The sequence below is a fragment of the Lynx canadensis genome, chromosome C1, assembly GCF_007474595.2.
Source record: "Lynx canadensis isolate LIC74 chromosome C1, mLynCan4.pri.v2, whole genome shotgun sequence".
Taxonomy (NCBI): Eukaryota; Metazoa; Chordata; class Mammalia; order Carnivora; family Felidae; genus Lynx; species Lynx canadensis.
The window spans coordinates 14,088,335-14,107,070 of NC_044310.1; the positions used below are offsets into that span (position 1 = coordinate 14,088,335).

At 54.1% G+C, this 18,736-nt stretch overlaps 2 protein-coding genes across 5 annotated transcripts in view; one reads left to right on the forward strand and one right to left on the reverse strand.

The window, feature by feature from the left end:
* Positions 1-77: 77 nt before the first annotated feature.
* HTR6 (5-hydroxytryptamine receptor 6) lies at positions 78-13,888 on the forward strand. The gene is made up of 3 exons (XM_030325921.1): positions 78-1,189; positions 11,522-11,677; positions 11,878-13,888. The coding sequence occupies exons 1-3, from the start codon at positions 476-478 to the stop codon at positions 12,325-12,327; spliced, it is 1,320 nt and encodes a 439-aa protein (XP_030181781.1). The 5' UTR covers positions 78-475; the 3' UTR covers positions 12,328-13,888.
* A 427-nt stretch (positions 13,889-14,315) lies between these two features.
* Positions 14,316-18,736, reverse strand: part of TMCO4 (transmembrane and coiled-coil domains 4) — a 93,261-nt gene continuing 88,840 nt past the window's right edge. For 2 of the 4 annotated variants that reach the window (XM_032594204.1, XM_030325913.1), the window contains one exon: positions 14,316-15,373. In XM_032594204.1, the coding sequence (XP_032450095.1) occupies positions 15,032-15,373 (342 nt within the window). In that variant the 3' untranslated portion in view covers positions 14,316-15,031. Of the gene's footprint in view, positions 15,374-15,744; positions 17,899-18,736 lie in introns of those variants that run through there. The other 2 variants (XM_030325915.1, XM_030325916.1) reach the window with 2 other exon arrangements.

Here is an 18,736-nt window from a genome sequence, read left to right on the forward strand (position 1 = left end):
CCGCCACCCGAGTCACCGCGGTACGCCCACCTGCCTCGGAGGGGGTGCCCCGGGTTGAGCGCGGTCCCCGCCCCAGGCAGGCGTCCACGCCCGGATCTTCCCGCCCGCCCCCTCTAGGGGGCTCTGCTCCCACCCGTCCAACCGTCCAGTCACTTGGCGTCTCGTCCTCCCGACTTCCCGCCCGCTCTCCACTTGGCGCCTCATCGTGTGCCCCCTCCCGAACTCCCCTCCAGTTTGCTCCGTAGCCCCACCTCACACCATATAACCCCTCTCCACCTTCCTGGGCCGTTGCCCCTTCACCCGGTGTGCCTGTCCCTGTCTTCCCGCCTGATCCCTGGTGGCGGTCTGTTCTCACCGACGACGCCCATCCAGTCTCCGCTCCTCCAGGTCCCTTGCGGAGTCCTCCCGCCCACCGTACCTCGTCCTCCGGACCCCTCTCGGGCCTGACGTCCTCGCTCTCCACCCCCTCGCCCCCATGGTCCCAGAGCCCGGCCCCGCCAACAACAGCACCCCGGACTGGGGGTCGCGGCCGCCTTCGGACCCCGCAGGCAGCGGCTGGGTGGCGGCCGCGCTGTGTGTCGTCATCGCGCTGACGGCGGCGGCCAACTCGTTGCTCATCGCGCTCATCTGCACGCAGCCCGCGCTGCGCAACACGTCCAACTTCTTCCTGGTGTCGCTCTTCACCTCGGACCTGATGGTGGGGCTGGTGGTGATGCCGCCGGCCATGCTGAACGCGCTGTACGGGCGCTGGGTGCTGGCACGCGGCCTCTGCCTGCTCTGGGCCGCCTTCGACGTGATGTGCTGCAGCGCCTCTATCCTCAACCTCTGCCTCATCAGCCTGGACCGCTACCTGCTCATCCTCTCGCCGCTGAGCTACAAGCTGCGCATGACGCCCCCGCGCGCCCTGGCGCTTGTCCTGGGCGCCTGGAGCCTGGCCGCGCTCGCTTCGTTCCTGCCCCTGCTGCTGGGCTGGCACCAGCTGGGCCGCGCGCGGGCCCCTGCCCCGGGCCAGTGCCGCCTGCTGGCCAGCCTGCCCTTCGTCCTCGTGGCCTCGGGCCTCACCTTCTTCCTGCCCTCGGGCGCCATCTGCTTCACCTACTGCAGGATCTTGCTGGCCGCCCGCAAGCAGGCGGTGCAGGTGGCCTCCCTCACCACCGGCATGGCCGGCCAGGCCTTGGCGACGCTGCAGGTACGGGGGTGTGCAGGGAGAGCTGGGCTTGGGGGGATGGAGGGGAATGAGCAGCCACTGGGTACCCACCGGGCAGCGTGCACTTGGTGGCCATTTCCAGCTCCCACCCCTCTTCTGTGCTCTAGACTCGATGCTGTCTCTAGGACAGCTCCATCAGCATGTGGGGCAGGCTTCTCGAAGGTTCCATGTGCAAAAAGGGAATTCAGGGGGTCCCAGCCCTCCCTCCCTACTCCTCTCCCGTCTTTCCCATCATGGCAAATGGCAACATCGTGGCATCACCCGACAGAAAGTTAGGAATAATTTTTCTTCCTCATGCTCATGGGATTCATTCGCAAGGCCTGTTGGTGCTGCCTTCCTAAAGCTGTGCCACCTGTAATGCCACCCTCCCCATCTAGGCCACCAGTGATTCTTACCTGGAGGCCTTTTCTGGTCTCCCACTGGCTTCCCCTGCCTCCACTCCCGGCCCACTCCTGTCTATTCCCTGCATAGGAGCCACAACAATTTACAGAACGAAAGTGATCCCATCATTCCTTTTTTTTTTTTATTGTTTATTTATTTATTTTGAGAGAGAGAGAGAGAGCACACACACACTAGGGGACGAGGCAGAGAGAGTGGAGAAAGAGAGGAAAGAGAGAGAGAATCCGAGGCAGGCTCCGCTCCGTTGGCACAGAGCCTGACGCGGGGTTTCGATCCTACGAACCATGAGGTTATGACCTGAGCCGAAACCAAGAATCAGAGGCTTAACCGACTGAGCCACTCAGGCGCCCCATCACTCTTAACAGAAAAGAGGAGACCCATGTCAGGATCTGGCCTCGGAATCTGGTGCTGACAGCCTCTCTCGCTTCATCTCCTCCCCTTGCCCTCTCTCTGCACCAGCACGTTGGCCTTTCCATGCTCCTGGAAGGCACCAGATGGACTTCTGTGCCCAGGACTTTGCACTGCTCTTCCCCCTGCCTGGAACGCTCTTCCCCTGGGGCTGCCCTGCCCGACTGCTTTTCAGCTCACAGGTCACCTCTTCCCAGAGTCCATCCCTGCCCACCCTGTCTTCAGGGTCTGTGCTCCCTCACTCTGTTATTCTCTATCCTGACCACAGGTTTATCTGTTGACTTGCTCATTGTCAGTCTCCTCTACTACAATGTAAGCTCCATGAGGGCTGGGAACATCTGGGTAGGTTTTGATGCCCACTGTACATAGGAGGTGCTTACCAATTACTCGTGAGTGGTAAGGGCCTGCAGTGTCTGGAGTAGACTGGCCGCTCTTGTCACTCAGGCCAGTTGGCACTGGAGTCTCAGTGCCTATTGTCCTAAACCCCCGACGAATGGGGGTTTAGGTTGACCAAGCCTGAACCCCAGAGAATTAGGTCATAGGCTCCGAGGAAAGTCCTGAGTGGGCCCTCCAATCTTTTTTTTTTTTAATTTATTTATTTTGAGGGTGGGGGGGGGGAGCGGGGCAGAGAGAGAGAGAGAGAGGGAGAGAGAGAGAATGCCAAGCAGGCTCTGCATTGTCAGTGCAGAGCCCGATGTGGGGCTCGAACTCACCAACTGTGAGATCATGACCTGAGCTGAACCGACTGAGCCACCCAGGCACCCCATCAGCTCTCCAATCTTGATCTATCTCCAGGTGCAGGAGGCTCCTGCAGGATCGAGGGGCGGCGCCTGGAGGTTTGGGTGGTTGGGGGCTGAAAGGCAGTTCCACAGAACAGCTTGCCTGTCCCACGCCAGCAGTGTGGCTGGCCCATAAACCGGGGGAACAGGCCTTGGGTGGACAGGAGGTCCTGGCAAAGCAGTCCTACTCCCTCCCTCTATCTGTGCTTGTTGGAGAACATTCTTGAATCTCAGTAGGTGGCTGTGACCCTGACTTGGTTCTCCAGTGGTAGGACGGCTGCCTTGGGCCATCCACACTCTCTCCCTGGGTTCTTGTAAAGGAGCGTTTCCCAAACCTCAGGCATCTGGAACCACCTTGGAATATCTACCTTCCTTCTTTCCACCCACCCGCACGCCTCAAGTGGCTGCCTCCCTATGTACTTAGCATTTTCTCTAGATCATTTCACTTATCTTTTTACTTCCATGCACTTGTTTAGAAAGGAAACTTCTTATCTCTTCTGGAAATGGAAACTCAGTACCTTTGCCATAAACGGAAGGAAGGCAATCACAAAGACAGCTTCAGTGAGCGGCAGGAACCCCAGCAGTGTTATTGAAGTCCAGCTTGGCGTGATTGGAGTGGCCGAGCCCCCAGGCCCGCTTTCTCTCGGGTGTTAGCGGGATGTTAAAGGCACAGCGGCACGAACACGAGACTTTCTCTGGACGTGACCAGAAGAGCTGGGAGGATGCTGGACAAGCCTCATGTTCTCACTCTGTGATTCAGTTATTTTATGGGTCCATTTACCATCTAGGGTCATCTTCCACTTTTGTACTTTGGGAGGTTCTGCTCTAGTGGTGACTAAGGATGTGACGAGCTGGCTGGTCTTGGTGAGCTTGGGGTGGGACTGGGCTGAATTCTCCATTCCGACGGTGCTTATGATCCATTTTTCTTTCCGTGAAGCCAATTGGCTGGTACCAGGATTGCACCTGAGACTGTGGCCTCAGGACCTGGGCAGGAATCCCCCCGGGGTGCTGACAGCTGCAGCCCCACAGTCTTTGAGCACTCACTATGTGCCGGGCACGGAGCTAAGCTCATCCCCCAAACACCCACCCGGGCAAGGACCACCATCATCCCGTTGGACAGATGGGGAGACTGAGGTTCAGAGAGAGAGGAGGTGTCAGACCCCACCACTGACCTTGCTTCCAGAACCACTCAGCTCCTCGGCAAGCCTCCTCCATGCCTGTTTTCCTCATTTCCCGGACACTTGCCTGCATTTGGGGAATTTGTTTCTGGACTATTGCCTCTAGTCCGTCTTTCTGGGTCACCACCCCTTTCCTCCCACCCAAGCTGACCTGCCTCAGAGACCGAGCTTTCAGCGGGCAGTGGGGGGCTCTCAGTGCCAGCAGGAGCTGATGAGAATGAACAAAACTCGGGGTGCACTGGACCCCTTTCCTCCTGTCCTCAGCCCCGCTTAGCCCTTAGCTCCCTCGCTTCCCCAGTCCAGCTGCTAGCTTCCCCACGAGGGAGGGGTGGGGGACATGTGTTTCTGAGGCCCCAGCTCCTCTGGGGTTGAGGACATGGTACCTGAGCGGGCTTGAGCATTTTACTCTCTCCCGCTACCTCCCACCTCTACCTAGTTATTTGAACGGGGTTTTCCGAAGCCACTGGTTAGCTCGGTGCTTTCAGCTGCTGTCCCTGTGGCCGTGAGGAAGGGGTCCCACTTACAGCTGAGGCAGGGATTGGGCTGGGGGTGAAGAGAGGGGTGTGGGAGGAGTGGTGTCAGAGTGAGTGAGATGCTTGGAGGGCAGGGGGAGAGAGAGAGAGAGAGATCTGTGCCAGGGTGGGCTGGTGCCCATCCTCGGGAGGGACCCGCGTGGGAGCTCAGCGATGGAGAGCAGCCGGAGAGAAGGAGGTCTGCCTGAGACTTTGCCTTCCCAGCTGTCTCAGCGCCAGGACCTGTGCCTCTGGTCTGGAGCCCTCTCCCCTCTGTCTTCCTCGGCACCTCATCTTTCCCCCCTTCTCCCGCCCTTCTCTCCAGATCCACCTCGCCCCCTTCTCTGCCTTCCTTCTACATCTCCCCATCTTCCTCCCCCCCCGCCTCTCCCGTCGGCTTCTCCCCCTCTCCTCCTCCGCCCTCACCCAACTCTGCACCACTTTGTCTCAGTGATCTGCCTTCCCTTCCATCGCTGTCCTTCCTCCTCCTCAGAAGAGGCTGTGATCACAGAAATATCTCGGGGGCGGAGGAGGGGGCTGAGCTGGGGAAGGGTTGCAGAGGAGCAGTGCTGAGCATGGCAGCCTCGGCTGCTGCTGGGAACAAGGTGGCCCGGAGCAGCCAGAGCTGGTGCAGGTGCTTGTACATCCGGCTGGTCAGGGGTTCGGGTCCTGCCTCCTTCCCATCGCTGCTGATGACTTTGGACCAGGTCATTCACCTCCCTCTACCCCAGAGTGATGCCATGTATCACATGAGGCTGCTTGAAGAGTCAGTGAAATAATATATATAAACCTGGCACATACTGGGTGCTCAACCAGTGGTAGTTTCCCCCCTTTCCTCTTGGTGGTAAGATATATGGTTCCGGAGAAGTTATCCCTTCAAGCCTTTCTAGGGGAAATCCCCACGATTGCCATCAATAGCCGCCACGTCACCATAATCAGAGCGTTGAGATGGACTCTAAGAGAAGATAGCTGACTCTTACATGGTGCTTACTATGTGCCAGGTGCTGTTCAAGGGACTTTCTGCATATTATCTCAGTTAATCCTGACTACAATCCTACGAAGTAGATGCCATTACAATTGCCATTTTACAGATGAGAAAGCAGAGGCTCAGAGAGGTGAAATACCTTGCTTGAGGCCACACAGCCCAGTGAGTGACAGAGCCATGATTTGAATCCAGACGATTCTGGCTCCACAGTCTGTCTGAGAACCCTTACGCTAGGAGTAGGTGATTGTGGAAAATTTCAATCACACAAGGGAATACATCAATACACTTTAAAATAAAAATTCAGGAGGTGCCTGGCTGGCTCAGTGGGTAGAGCATGCGACTCTTGATCTTGGGGTCACTAGTTCAAGCCCCACATCGGGGGGTAGAGGTTACTTAAAAAAATAAAAAAATAAATAATAAATAAAAGTCTGGCCATAGGGAGAAAATGAAAGACCCTCTCAAGTTCCACCCAATCACCTTCCATTCCCAGGGACACTCTTATCAATTTAAGATATGTCTTTCCACTCCTTTTTCTTTGTGCGTCCATATTTGTTGATGCACCCAAAGAGACCTAGTGCTTTGTTTTGTGTATTTCTTCAGCAATGGAATCACGTCGTCCCTATTATTTTGCAACTTGCTGTTATCACTTAATATCGATATTACGTCTTGGAGATCTTTTCATTTGATCGATTATGTTCTTTTAATCATCTGTGTCATAGTCCATAGTGGGGATATACCATGGTTTACTTAACCACTCTCTTTCCATGGACGTTTAGGCTGTTTCCAGTTTTTTTCCTGTGTTGTGATACACATTTCTGTATATGCAATGTGTACAGACACATGTATAGGTATTTTTTTTTACCTATTTTTTTTTTTTGAGAGAGAGAGAGAGTGTGTGAGTGGGGGAGGGCAGAGAGGGAGACAGAGAATTCAAAGCAGGCTCCACACTGTCAGTGCAGAGCCCAATGCGGGGCTCAAACCCACGAAACATGAGATCATGACCTGAGCCAAAATCAAGAGTCAGACCTCTACCGACTGAGCCACCCAGGCGCATTTATTGAACACAGGAGCCTGTAGGTGGAATTGCCTCCTGGCAGCCTGCGCTCTGGCGGTGACACGCATATCCGAGGGGCAGGCAAACAACAGATCACAGCCATGAGGGGCCATGAGGTGGTTACAGGGCAGAGAAGTGGGCAGGGTGAAGCTGGCATCAGCTAGACCTCAGGGTGAGGCTGGTGGTTGCCACTGGCTTCTGCTTCATGAGGGCTTCTGGCTGACAGTGGTGGGGGTTTCTGGAAGCCCCCAAATGGAGGCAGTGTGGTGAGTGGAAGAAGTGCAATTTCTGGAGCTAGAAAGGACTTTGAATCCCTGACGCAACACTTATCTGCTGTGTGACTTCCGGCAAGTTGTTTTGCCTTTCTGGACGTCACCTGCAAAATGGGGATAATAATGCCTACCTTGTGTAAAGATTAAATGGCATGATGAATATCAGATGCCGACACATAGTAAGTGGGTTGTAGTGTGGGCTATAAATGTGGGTTATAGTGCTGACTGGGGGTCACTTGGAGTGCTTTGCTTTGAGACCTTGTACTGGGACAATGTGACCTGGGAAAGGTCCCCTGTCCTCTCTGAGCCTTGCCCTTTTGTCTGTGTTTTTGGGTCAACTCTTTGGAGAGAAGAAAAGAAAGAAAAACCCAGGGTTTCCCCAGGAAGATTCCTAGAGAGGGAATCTGAGGCCATCATTAATTCCTTTTCTGGAGCTCCCTCTCTGATGATTGCCCCCAAATATCTCCCCATTGTCTCAGTTCCCCAGTGCCATAGAGCTCTGACAAGATCAAGGCTGTCTCTTGCTCTGTCCAGGTCACCAGAGGTCAGGGGGGATACTTGTATGAGTGGTCCCTCTGAGAATGGTGGCTCCCTCCTCCCCTATTGTCTATCCCCACCGTTGGAAGCAATTTGAAGGCAAGGCAGATCTTTGGGGGAAGCAGGAGTCTCTCCTCCAAGTTGACCATGGTGGGTCCACAGAAGCCATAGTGTTCTGAGTCTACTCTGGAAGGGAGAAAGTGAGAAGAGGAAAGAGAAAAGCAGATCCTTTTTTCCTCCCTTGCTACATACAGCATGGTGAGTCAGAGCATTTGTCCTGACATCTGTGCTGCTTCGGGGAGCCTGAGTTGCTGGCAGAAGGACAGGGTTTCTGAGGGTGCTCAAGATTTCCCCAGCCTCCAACACATGCCACTGAACCAACATCAGGGCTACCATGTACTTAGCACTTACTCTATGTCAGGCACTGTGCATGCATTTATTATCCACAGCCTCACAATGACTCCACAGCTGAGTATTGTTTTTCCCATTTTACAGATGTGGAAACAGAGACTGTCTCAAGATCACAGAGCGAGTAAGTGGTAGAGGCATGACTTGAAGCCAGATCACTTGTCTTTACAAACCCAGCTCTTGCCTCCGCACAGTGCTGCCCACCAAGACAGAGGGGAGAGATCAAGTGCTTCTCATAGGCTGCTCCTTGTGAATTTGTCTCTGGTGGTCATATAACCAGATTTCACCTGGATAAACATACTGATAAGCTCCCTGGTGGGAGTTACAGTGTGCTTCATCTCCGACTTCCTGCCCACTGTCATTCTAGAATAGGACTCCTTGATTCTATAGAAAGAGAATATATACCTGGGGTTTCAGCACCATGGACAGGACCCCAAGCCTGGATACCCTGAGGAGGCTGGGAGAGAAGACACGGATGGAAGAGGGCCCCTGTGCCTGAGAGTGGGGTGGGGGTTTGGCTTTGGTGCTCCCCAGGACTGACATGTCTTCTTGGCTTTGCCTCCTCCGCCCCCTTTCCATCTGTGGAGGTTGCCTGGGAATCTGGTTCCCTTCCTGCCTCCTTCTGACTCTTTCATCACCCCATACCCAACCCACCTCTTGCTGCCTCAAGAGCTAAGCTGAACTCTCACGCAGTTTAGGAAATGTTAGAGGAATCCCTGGCTCCCAAAGGCCAGGCGTGTTCCCAGGCAGCACACGCAAACTTTGCACAGTTCAATTAATTGTGCACACCTCGGCACACCGGTATTTACTTAAATTGCAAATCTAGGTGGGTCTCACTTTGTGCAAAACTGGTGTATGAAAATCCAAATTGACTCTAACATGCAGTTCAGAGGGGGGCTTCATCTCCCAGCTTTCATGGGCCCCAGGGGTTTCATGGATGGACCTCAAGGTGGTCTCTGAACCCACTGGAAATGTGGGATTTTTTTCCTTCTCTGTGTATGCATGTGTAAGAATTTATAAGCTTTTCGTTTTCTGGGAAAAGGTTTTGTAGATTTAATTGGATTCTCAATGAGCTCAGGAGGTTGAAAAAGTTAAGGGAATAGCTGGGCTAAAGGATCATCCAGTTCAAGGCTTTTAATATTTTGGGACTACTGGTCGCCAATTTCCAAAGTCAAATTCTAACCTCCTCACGCCTGTGTCCCCTTCGATGGTTGCTGTGGGGCAGCTCCTTTTTCCTCCTTTTCTCCCCAAAATCCAGCTCTTAAGTCAATGTTTGGGAATGAAGATGTCTGTCTGCCAGTCCACATTATAATTTGGGTTATAAAATGCCAAGGTTAGTGGCATCCCTAGTAGTCTAAATTGATTTTATTGCAAACATTGCTCTGTGCACACGTTTTCAGAAAAGCACTTTAGCGTGAGGGTAATGGTGCAGGCAAGAGCATTACTCCCAAATATGAAGAGAATCTGTATATGAAGAAAGTGCCAGGCCTGGACAGCATCAGAACTTCTTTCGTCAAGTACCATTTATTTTTCTTTTCAAAAAGTTTATTAATTAAAAAAATTTACATCTAGGTTTGTTAGCATATAGTGCAATAATGATTTCAGGAGTAGATTCCAGTGATTCACCCCCTACATATAATACCCAGTACTCATCCCAACAAGTGTCCTCCTTAACGCCCCTTGCCCAATTAGCCCATTCCCCCACCCAAAACCCCTCCAGCTACCCTCAGTTTGTTCTCTGTATTTGAGAGTCTCTTATGGTTTGTCTCCCTCCCTGTTTTTATATTATTTTTGCTTCCCTTCCCCATGTTCATCTGTTTTGTTTCTTAAATTCCATGTATGAGTGAAGTCATAGCATATTTGTCTTTCTCTAATTTCACGTAGGATAATACACTCTAGTTCCATCCATGTTGTTGCAAATGGCAAGATTTCATTCTTTTGATCGTTGAGTAATATTCGATGGTATATATATACCACATCTTCTTTATCCATTCATCTGTTGATGGACATTTGGGCTCCTTCCATACTTTGGCTATTGTCGATAGTGCTGCTATAAACATGGGGGTCCATGTGCCCCTTCGAAACAGCACACCTGCATCCCTTGGATAAATACCTAGTAGTGCAATTGCTGGGTCATAGGGCAGTTCTATTTTTAGCTTTTTGAGGAACCTCCATACTGTTTTCCAGAGTGGCAGTACCAGTTTGCATTCCCACCAGCAATGCGAAAGGGTTCCTCTTTTGTCGCATCCTTGTCAGCATCTGTTGTTGCCTGATTGTTAATTTTAGCTATTCTCCCAGGTGTGAGGTGGTATCTCATTGTGGTTTTAATTTCTATTTTCCTGATGATGGGTGATATTGAGCATTTTTTCATGTGTCTGTTAGCCATCTGGATGTCTTCTTAGGAAAAAGTGTCTATTCATGTCTTTTGTCCATTTCTTCACTGGATTATTTGCTTTTTGGGTGTTGAGTTTGATAAGTTCTTTATGGGTTTGAATGCTAACTCTTTATCTGATATCATTTGCAAATATCTTTTCCCATTCCGTTGGTTGCCTTTTAGCTTTGCTGATTGTTTCCTTCGCTGTGCAGAAGCTTTTTATTTTGGTGAGGTCCCAGTAGTTCATTTTTGCTTTTGTTTCCCTTGCCTCTGGAGACGTGTTGAGTAAGAACTTGCTGCAACCAAGATCAAAGAGGTTTTTGCCTGCTTTCTCCTCGAGGATGTGGATGGCTTCCTGTCTTACATTTAGGTCTCTCATCCATTTTGAGTTTATTTTTGTGTATGGTGTAAGAAAGTGGTCCAGGTTCATTCTTCTGCATGTTGCTGTCCAGTTTTCCCAACACCACTTGCTGAAGACACTGTCTTTATTCCATTGGATGTTCTTTCCTGCTTTGTCAAAGATTAGTTGGCCATATGTTTGCAGGTCCATATCGGGGTTCTCTATTCTGTTCCATTGATCTGAGTGTCTGTTCTTGTGCCAGTACCATACTGTCTTGATGATTACAGCTTTGTAGTATAGCTTGAAGTCCGGGATTGTGATGCCTCCTGCTTTGGTTTTCTTTCTCAGGATTGCTTTGGCTATTTGGGGTCTTTTCTGGTTCCATACAAATTTTAGGATTGTTTGTTCTAGCTCTGTGAAGAATGCTGGTGTTATTTTGATGGGGATTGCCGTCAAGTACTGTTTAATTGGAACTAATTCTTGTAGGCCAAAGGCTTTGTGTGGTGCTGGGGCTCACAGTCATGTGTGTCGACTGAGTGTTGTCCTTTGTGGGGTGAGCAGGGTGGTCTTCTGAACTGTCTGATTTGTGTTTGGGGCAGTGTTTCTCTGTTTACTGTGCTTCCTAGAGGTCGTTGTGTCAGGGTCAGGGCTCAGTGCTGGGCCAGGATCAGGGCTCAGTCTATTGCTGAGCTCAGGCCACAGTCCGGGGCTAAGGTTGGGCTCAGTCCAGTCCAGAGATGAGGCTCAGTTTGGGACCTTGGTTATGTAGGTCTCAATCTATAGTAGTTATCAGGGCTCAGCCTGGGACGAGGAGCAGGGCTTGGTTTACTGCTGATGTCAGGGCTTGGTCTAGAGCCGGGATCAAGGTTCACTCTGGAGTCAGGGTCAGGTCTACAACTGGGGAATCTAGGACCACAGGGCTCATTCAAGGATCAGGAGGGCTCCGTGTATCGCTCGTACTAGGGCTCAGTCTAGAATTAGGATCGAAGCTTCATCTGTGGCTGGGGTCAGTGTCGAACTGGAGGTCTTCTCTCAGGTATCTTATGTATGTGGCCTTCTGTTTCACAGGTGCCCAGGACCCCACGCCCAGGGATGGAATTGGCTGACAGGCGTCTGACCACCAAGCACAGCAGGAAGGCCTTAAAGGCCAGTCTGACACTGGGCATCCTGCTGGGCATGTTCTTTGTGACCTGGCTGCCCTTCTTTGTGGCCAACATAGCCCAGGTAATGCCACCACAGGGCGCAGGTGAGTCCAGGCCTTGCTGGGGAGGCCCCGAACCACACCCCAGCCCAGACATGGGGATGGAGGAGGGTGGGCTGCCTCTCATGGCATTTGTGTTTGTGTGTGCCTGTCCCATCCACGCTGGGTGGGGTGGTCTGTGAGTCTGCTCCGGGACCAAGCATGACATACCCCATCTCTCCAGGCTGTGTGCGACTGCGTCTCCCCAGGCCTCTTCGATGCCCTCACGTGGCTGGGTTACTGTAACAGCACCATGAACCCCATCATCTACCCACTCTTCATGCGGGACTTCAAGCGGGCCCTGAGTAGGTTCCTGCCGTGTCCCCGCTGCCCCCGGGAACGCCGGGCCAGCCTGGCCTCACCCTCTATGCGTACCTCTCACAGCGGCCCCCGGCCGGGTCTGAGCCTGCAGCACGTGTTGCCACTGTCCTTGCCACCGGACTCCAATTCTGACTCGGGCTCAGGCTCCGGTGGTTCATCGGGCCTGCAGCACACGGCCCAGCCGCTGCTGCGTAGAGAGGTCCCCCGGGACCCCCCGCCCTCTGCCAGGGTTGCTGCTGTGGTCAATTTCTTCGACATCGATCCGGTGGAACCCAAGCTGCAGCTGCATCCACTTGGTGCTCCCACGAACTGACCTGGGCTTGGAGCTGGTCAGTGGGGAGCTGAACCGGATGGGACCAAGTCCCCAAGGCCTTGGACTGGCTCTGGGCTAAGGCTGGAGGCTGCAGGTCTCCTGGGAGCCCTCTGAGTTCCGGTGGGGTGCATCGAGCCAGCCCCCACTGCCCACTCCCTGGGATAAAAACTGGCTCAGATACTGTTTCCTCCAGGATGCTCCATTGCTGAGTGTTACCCGTGGATGTGTGTGGAGGTGGCTGGGGGACTGTGGCAGAGGGGAAAAGGACCTCTTGGTTCAGGTTGGGGGGAAGACAGCCATCTCCTTTGACATTCTAGGAGACTGTAGGGAAGGGATGCCTCTGTCTGCAGAGGTAGATTAGTGCTGAGCTGAATCCCTCACTCCTCAAAAAGTGTAATCCGTGGGCCACCAGCATTAGTGTCACCTCCCTGCCATCTGTTACAAATGCACACCGGTACCCACGCCCCCACCCAAGACCTGCTGAGTCAGAATCTGCATGTTAGCGAGAGCCGCGGGGTGAACTGTGTGCACATTACAGTCTGAGATGTGCTGGCTGGGATGATCGTTAGCCCTGAGGATGATTTGCCGTTCAGTCTGGCCACTGCCTGCAGGATGCACAGAAAAACACCTGCCCCGGGTGTCAGGAAGGCATACGTTTGAATCTCTGCTCCACTACTCCTGGCTCTTACACGAGTTCTGTAACCTCTCTGAGCCTGATGTTCCGTGTGCAAAGTGGGGTAACAGTGCCTGCCTCCTAAGGTGTCATGAGAATTAGGGCAGCATGTGTGGAGCAGAACAGGCAGAACCCGCAGGTGGTGCTGCTGTAGGTGGTACCTGCTGTTGTTAGAACTCCTGGCCCAGATCCCACCCCCTGACTATGGCTCCCCGACTTCTAGCTCTGGATGCTGAGTGGGGCTCCCGTGTCCACTCCCAGGCTGCGGCCCTACCTCTCCTGGGGGCCAAGTGGGTGCAGGTGGTTTCTTGCTCAACACCAGGAATAGGTTTCCCTTCATCTTGGACTTCCTTGGACCTAGAAGGGAGCCAACTGATGGGGGACAGGCCAGCCCATTGCCCCACCTCCTTCTGGCATTCCCTGGGTCAGTGAGGGAAACAGTGGTGGCCCCTCAGTTCAGCAGAGTGGAAGAGCCATCGCTGGTGTGGGTTACTGCCCTCGGGCAGGTAGGTGGACCCTGGCACAGGAGCCTGGGTTGCCTTTGAGGCGGGGGGACTCTTGGTCTCCACAGTTCACCTGCCCTAAGTTCTTTTTCAGTCAGAGGCCTGCCTCCCCAGTTTCCACCAACCCAAATTCCCAGGGGGCCCTCCATGGCGGCCGGGCGCTCTCCTTGGTGCTGATTAGAGTCAACTCTGGCCCTGGCCACCAGCCACAGAGGGGTCATGGTGCTTGTTGGGGCTTCCCCTCAGCCCCCAGGCCTGCCTGAGTGGACTCCCAATAAACACTACCTGAGGCAGTGACCATGGTGTGGACTGGATTTGCTTGAGGGGCCCCTTGGGATGGACAAGCAGCTGGTGAAGTAGGTTGAGACCCTGGGCGAAATGGGCTGTCCGGGCTCAGAGCAGCAGGAGTTCTGTAAATATCTGTTGAATGAACAAGCAAACGCATATGTGAGGATCCATCCGGCGCTAATATTCTAGTCCCTTCTGCCGTCCTCCTCCTGGCAGCCTGCCCCAGAGCTTGTCAATACTTTCTCTGCCTGGACCTCGGTGTTCCCCTCTGCACAATGGAGGGTGACCTTCTCTGGCCCTGTCATTCAGGAACACTGGGAGGAGCAAAGGAGATACAGATACAGTGGCCAAGAGTCTGGAGTCTGACTGGAGTTTGAGACTGACCAGCTGTGTGATGTTGAGCAGGTTACCTAACCTCTCTGGATCTCAATAACCTTCAGCAACATGAAGGTAATAGCAGTAGCTACCTCATAGCTGTTGGTAGAGTCAGCTGAGACAACTCATGAAAGCACTCCGTCCATGGGAAATTCTCAATAAGTGGTAGCTATTGTTATTTTTATTATGATAATCATGATCACCTCTTCCTGTTCTAGGAAATCCTTCCCCACCATAGTGCATGCTGATTCAGCATATATTCACCACACTGTGACAGTTAGATCCAGGGCCACCATAGCACAACTGGGGGAGTGTGCCCGTTATATCACGTTCATGTGATTGAAGCTCCTGTGGTTCTGCAGTGCACAGCCTGGGTAGCTGTACAAGGCAAATCTGATCAGATCTCCCAAGAGCAGAGAGTAGACTGCTGGCTCCCCATCTGTGCCTGCTCTGCCTGTGGGCTGCTGGGCAGCCCTGGAGTATGGGCATTCACCTGGATTTACTGGGGCTTGGGGGGGGGGGAATGGTGCCTTGGAAGCCTTGGGCCCCAGAGAGCCCCCCAGGCCCCCAGATGGTCAGCCAGACCCCACAACTGTGACCTGAAATATAGGAAGCCCAAGGCTGGTTGAGTCCTGGGGCTCTAAACTGTGCTTGGTCGTCTCTGCAGGGCTCTGGCCTTGCTTGCTCACAGAGGGAACGCTGTCTCTCTGCGAATCCCCCTCCTTCCAATTCCTTTCTTTTCAATTCCAACGCCTTTGACTTAGGAAAGGCACCGGTGGACAGACTCGTGGGGGGCACCTGGTGGAGGGGTAAGAGAGTGCTGCATGTAGGAGCCTGGGAAGACAGCTCCAGTCCCCTTCTGCGGTCAGTCCAGCCCTGCGCAGGGCCCCTGGGTCTCGCTGGCACAATCGGGGCAGCCCAGTGGGTTGGGGCCCACGCCGTGGCCGCAGATCTGGGGACTCTCGGCAGGGTCCAGCCCTGCTGGCACCGGGGCTCGGCTAGGGTCAGTGGCTGTGGCCACTTTGGGGCTGTCTCCAGGTGTGGTCTTGTCTGATGAGGAGGCGGCTGCTGTCTGGTGAGGCTCCTCCTGGGGCAGGCTGCCTGGGGCCAGCAGGAGCCCCTTTTCGTCCCAGCCTGGCTTGGTGTGGATGCCCACAGTCTTCAGGATGACGTCCATCTGCTTGGCGTAGTCCAGATGGCCACTGACCTGCAGGGGGGGAGCAGTGAGTGACCCGTGGTGGGTGTTCAGAGCCCTGCCCTCCCCAGGGCCCCAAGCTACACTCCTGGGCCTCACCCTCTCCTCCCTCAGCAGCCTCAGCAACCCTAACCCTGACACCAGGAGTCTAGCTCTCAAGGACTCTCAAATCCAGAGTGGGTTGGGAAGCCTCTGGGTTCAAGGCCACTCCGGAATTCATTAAATATTTTTTTAAGTTTATTTTTTTTTGAGAGAGAGAGGGAGGGAGCGGGGTTGGATAGGGCCAGAGAGAGAGAGAGAGAGAGAGAGGCAGAGAATCTGGAAGCAGGCTCCCAGCTGTCAGCACAGAGCCCAACGCGGGGCTTGAACTCACAAACCCATGAGATCATGACCTGAGCCGAAGTCGGACACTCAACCGACTGAGCCACCCCAGGCGCCCCTAGAGTTTATTAAATAAAGATGAAGGATGTTTCTCTACATAGTCTGGGTCCGTTGGGGGCAGGAAGGAATCTCCTGATAGAAAGTTGGGGTGGAAGTTCTCATTCTCTGCCAGCAGCTTTCAGGTACGGCGGAAGCTCTCTGCTGCTCACAGCTGTGGGACCGCGAGCGAGCCTCTCTAGACCTCGGACCTCCACTTGCCTCAGCTGTAAAATGGGAACAGTAAGAGTAGCTACATCAGAGCGTGGCTGGGAGGATTCCTTCGGGAAAAGCCCCCAAACTGAAAACAGCTGTGGCGCAGACTGCTAGGTACGTCCTGCAATTCTCGCTCCCCGTTTCTCTGTCATGAGAACTCATAGCTGAGTACATTCTCCCCCGTCCCTTGTAGCTGAGTGTAGTGTTGTGACAAGGGTTGGCCACGGGAAGCAGCAGTAGTGTTATGGGGCACCCTTTGGGTGCCTCTTTATTTTTATTTTTTTGGGTGTCTGCTTGGCTTAGTCAGTGGAGAATGCGACTCTTGATCTCGGGGTCGTGAGTTCAAGTCCCGTGCTGGGAATAGAGCTTATTTTTTTTTAAAAGGCAGAGGGAGTGCCCTTCTCTCCTCCACGTCCTCTTTCCTGCTTGCTGGAATTCAGACGCGATGGCCAGAGCCTGAGCGGCAATCTTGGGCCAGAGTTGGCCCTCTACAAGCAAGAGGGAATTTTGACCCCTGAAGCCTGCACAGCTACCATACCAGCCCTGAACTGCCTATGCTGGCCTTCCCTTCCCTGACAGCAGCAACTCTTGTGTGTTCAAGCTACCTCAGCTGGGCCTCTGTTCCTTGGACCTGAATCTTTACTATGACAAAGGTTGAGGACTCAGAAGTGCCCACCTTCTTCCTCGGAGAATAGGGACACCCCCACTTTTGTGTTGGCTTCAGGGGTGGCTGAGAATGCCCGATGCCTCACCGTGATAACGGACAATGCCCCGTACGGAGTAGGTCCATAATACACCGCAGGAGACGAACTTAATGGATACAGTCCTGTGACAGGTGTCGGCTGCTAACTGTAGATGAAGAAATTGAGCCCTGCAGAGGTAAGGTGAGTTTCCCAGGGTCATCTAGCTAGGAAGTGTCCGAGTCGGGATTGGCATCTGGGGCCTGGTCTCTTCGTAGAGAACCGGCTGCGGTGGGGAATGCTGAAAATCATTTGTCATTTTACTGAAGAGGAAAGCAAAGTCCAGAGAGGGGTGGTGGTTTGCTTCATGACACACAGCACGTTTGAAGGCCAAGCCGTGTGGTGCTGTTTTCGAGATGCTGCAGTGGGGGCTGTTCAGCTGGGATCTGCTCCCTGAAATGCAGCCTCCCGCTCTCCCCGCCAGTTCCGGGGGGGTCTGCTTAGTGCCCAAGGTGAGTGCAACCCAGAACATTCCTTGTTGTTTAGAAAGAAGACAGGAAAAACACCAGGGACGCTTAGGAAACCGCACGAAGGCTCTGCTGCTAACATTCACCGGAACCACACATCACACGCTATTCGAATGATCTCTCAAGAACACGAAGACACAATTTCCTGTACAGCCTGGTGGTTTGCTCATGACCAGAACCTTTCTCTACAAACACTTTGTAACAGTGTTCAGCGAACACACATGCACGTACACCCAGACGGGGGGCTTTTCGGATCCCTGCGTTCCGGGCGGAGGGCAGGGTGGGGCAGCGTCTTTCCACAGAGGGTGGACCTTAGTGGCTGCAAAGCACTAGAGAGGACCTAACTTCGGGCTCAGAGAAACGGGGGTTCCAGCTCCTTCTTTTACGAGGAACTGGGGTGAGCCTTAACGATGTCCCGACCTCCAGCCTCTCCATCTGTAAAACGAGGATCATGATACCTACCTTGAAAGTCTACGACAAGAGTGCAAGGGCCTGGCACTTTGTAGGAAGCAGCGTACGTTATAGGACGTGTCTTGTGTTATGGCTCAAAACACTTTCACAGGGACATTACCCGGTTAGAGTTAGTGATGCCTACCTCACGGGGTGCAGGGGAAGAAATAACACGTACAAGCCACGAGGTACACGGCACACGGCTGGTGCTGCGTGAGCGCGAGTGAGTTCCCTTGCCTCAACTTCCCTGGAAGGGACAATAGGGGATAGAGGGCAGGGAGTTGGCTGGGCTGATCCACCAAGACCTCCGTGTCCAGCCAGCAGAAACCTAGACCCACGGGGACAAACAAGAACTGTTAGTGAAGGGCCGGTGCTGGGCTGGGTGGAGGCAGGCAGGCAGGAAGGGAGGGGTTTGTGGCCCCCGGCTGCCGCTGACTGCAGGTGGAAATCCCACCACGCGGCTCTTCTTCCTTCCCTGGCTTCCCCTGGCTCTGGGACACAGCTCTGGCCTTCCCTGGCTAGGGACTGTCCCCGGGGGCTCCTCTGTGACCGTGTCCGCCGCACCCCACTGTCTTCGTCTGCCTGCTCATTTGTATCCTCCGATGGACTTCTAACTCGCCGCACTGCCCACGGCTGGCCCGGCGCCCGGTGACCCGCGCTGTCTGGACTGGCCTCAGCACTGCCTGTTTGCTGCCTCTTGGGACCCGCCTCGACTGGGCCGCTGCTGCCCGCCTCTGCCCGCCAGTAACTCCTTCCAAGCCCACCGGGCCCCTTCGGGTTCCTTTACCCCTCGGGCCTCAGTGTCCACATCTGTCAAGCGGGGCTAGGGAAGGCACCCGCGTCATGTGCGCTGGCGGGAGGGGTCAGTGAGCTAACACGCGTGGCAGACTCCTTGACCCGGAGGTAGAGGTCACCGGCGGGACACCAGAGACGTGTGGGCGCGGGCAGCACGAGTCCAACGGCAAAGAGCCCGGGCCCTGCCCGCTCCCCCCAGGTTCACCTGGCTCGACGGCTCGCATGCAGCCTCGGTTTCCACACCTGTACAATAGGGCTACCGCCCCTGCCTCACGGGACCGCTATGGGGA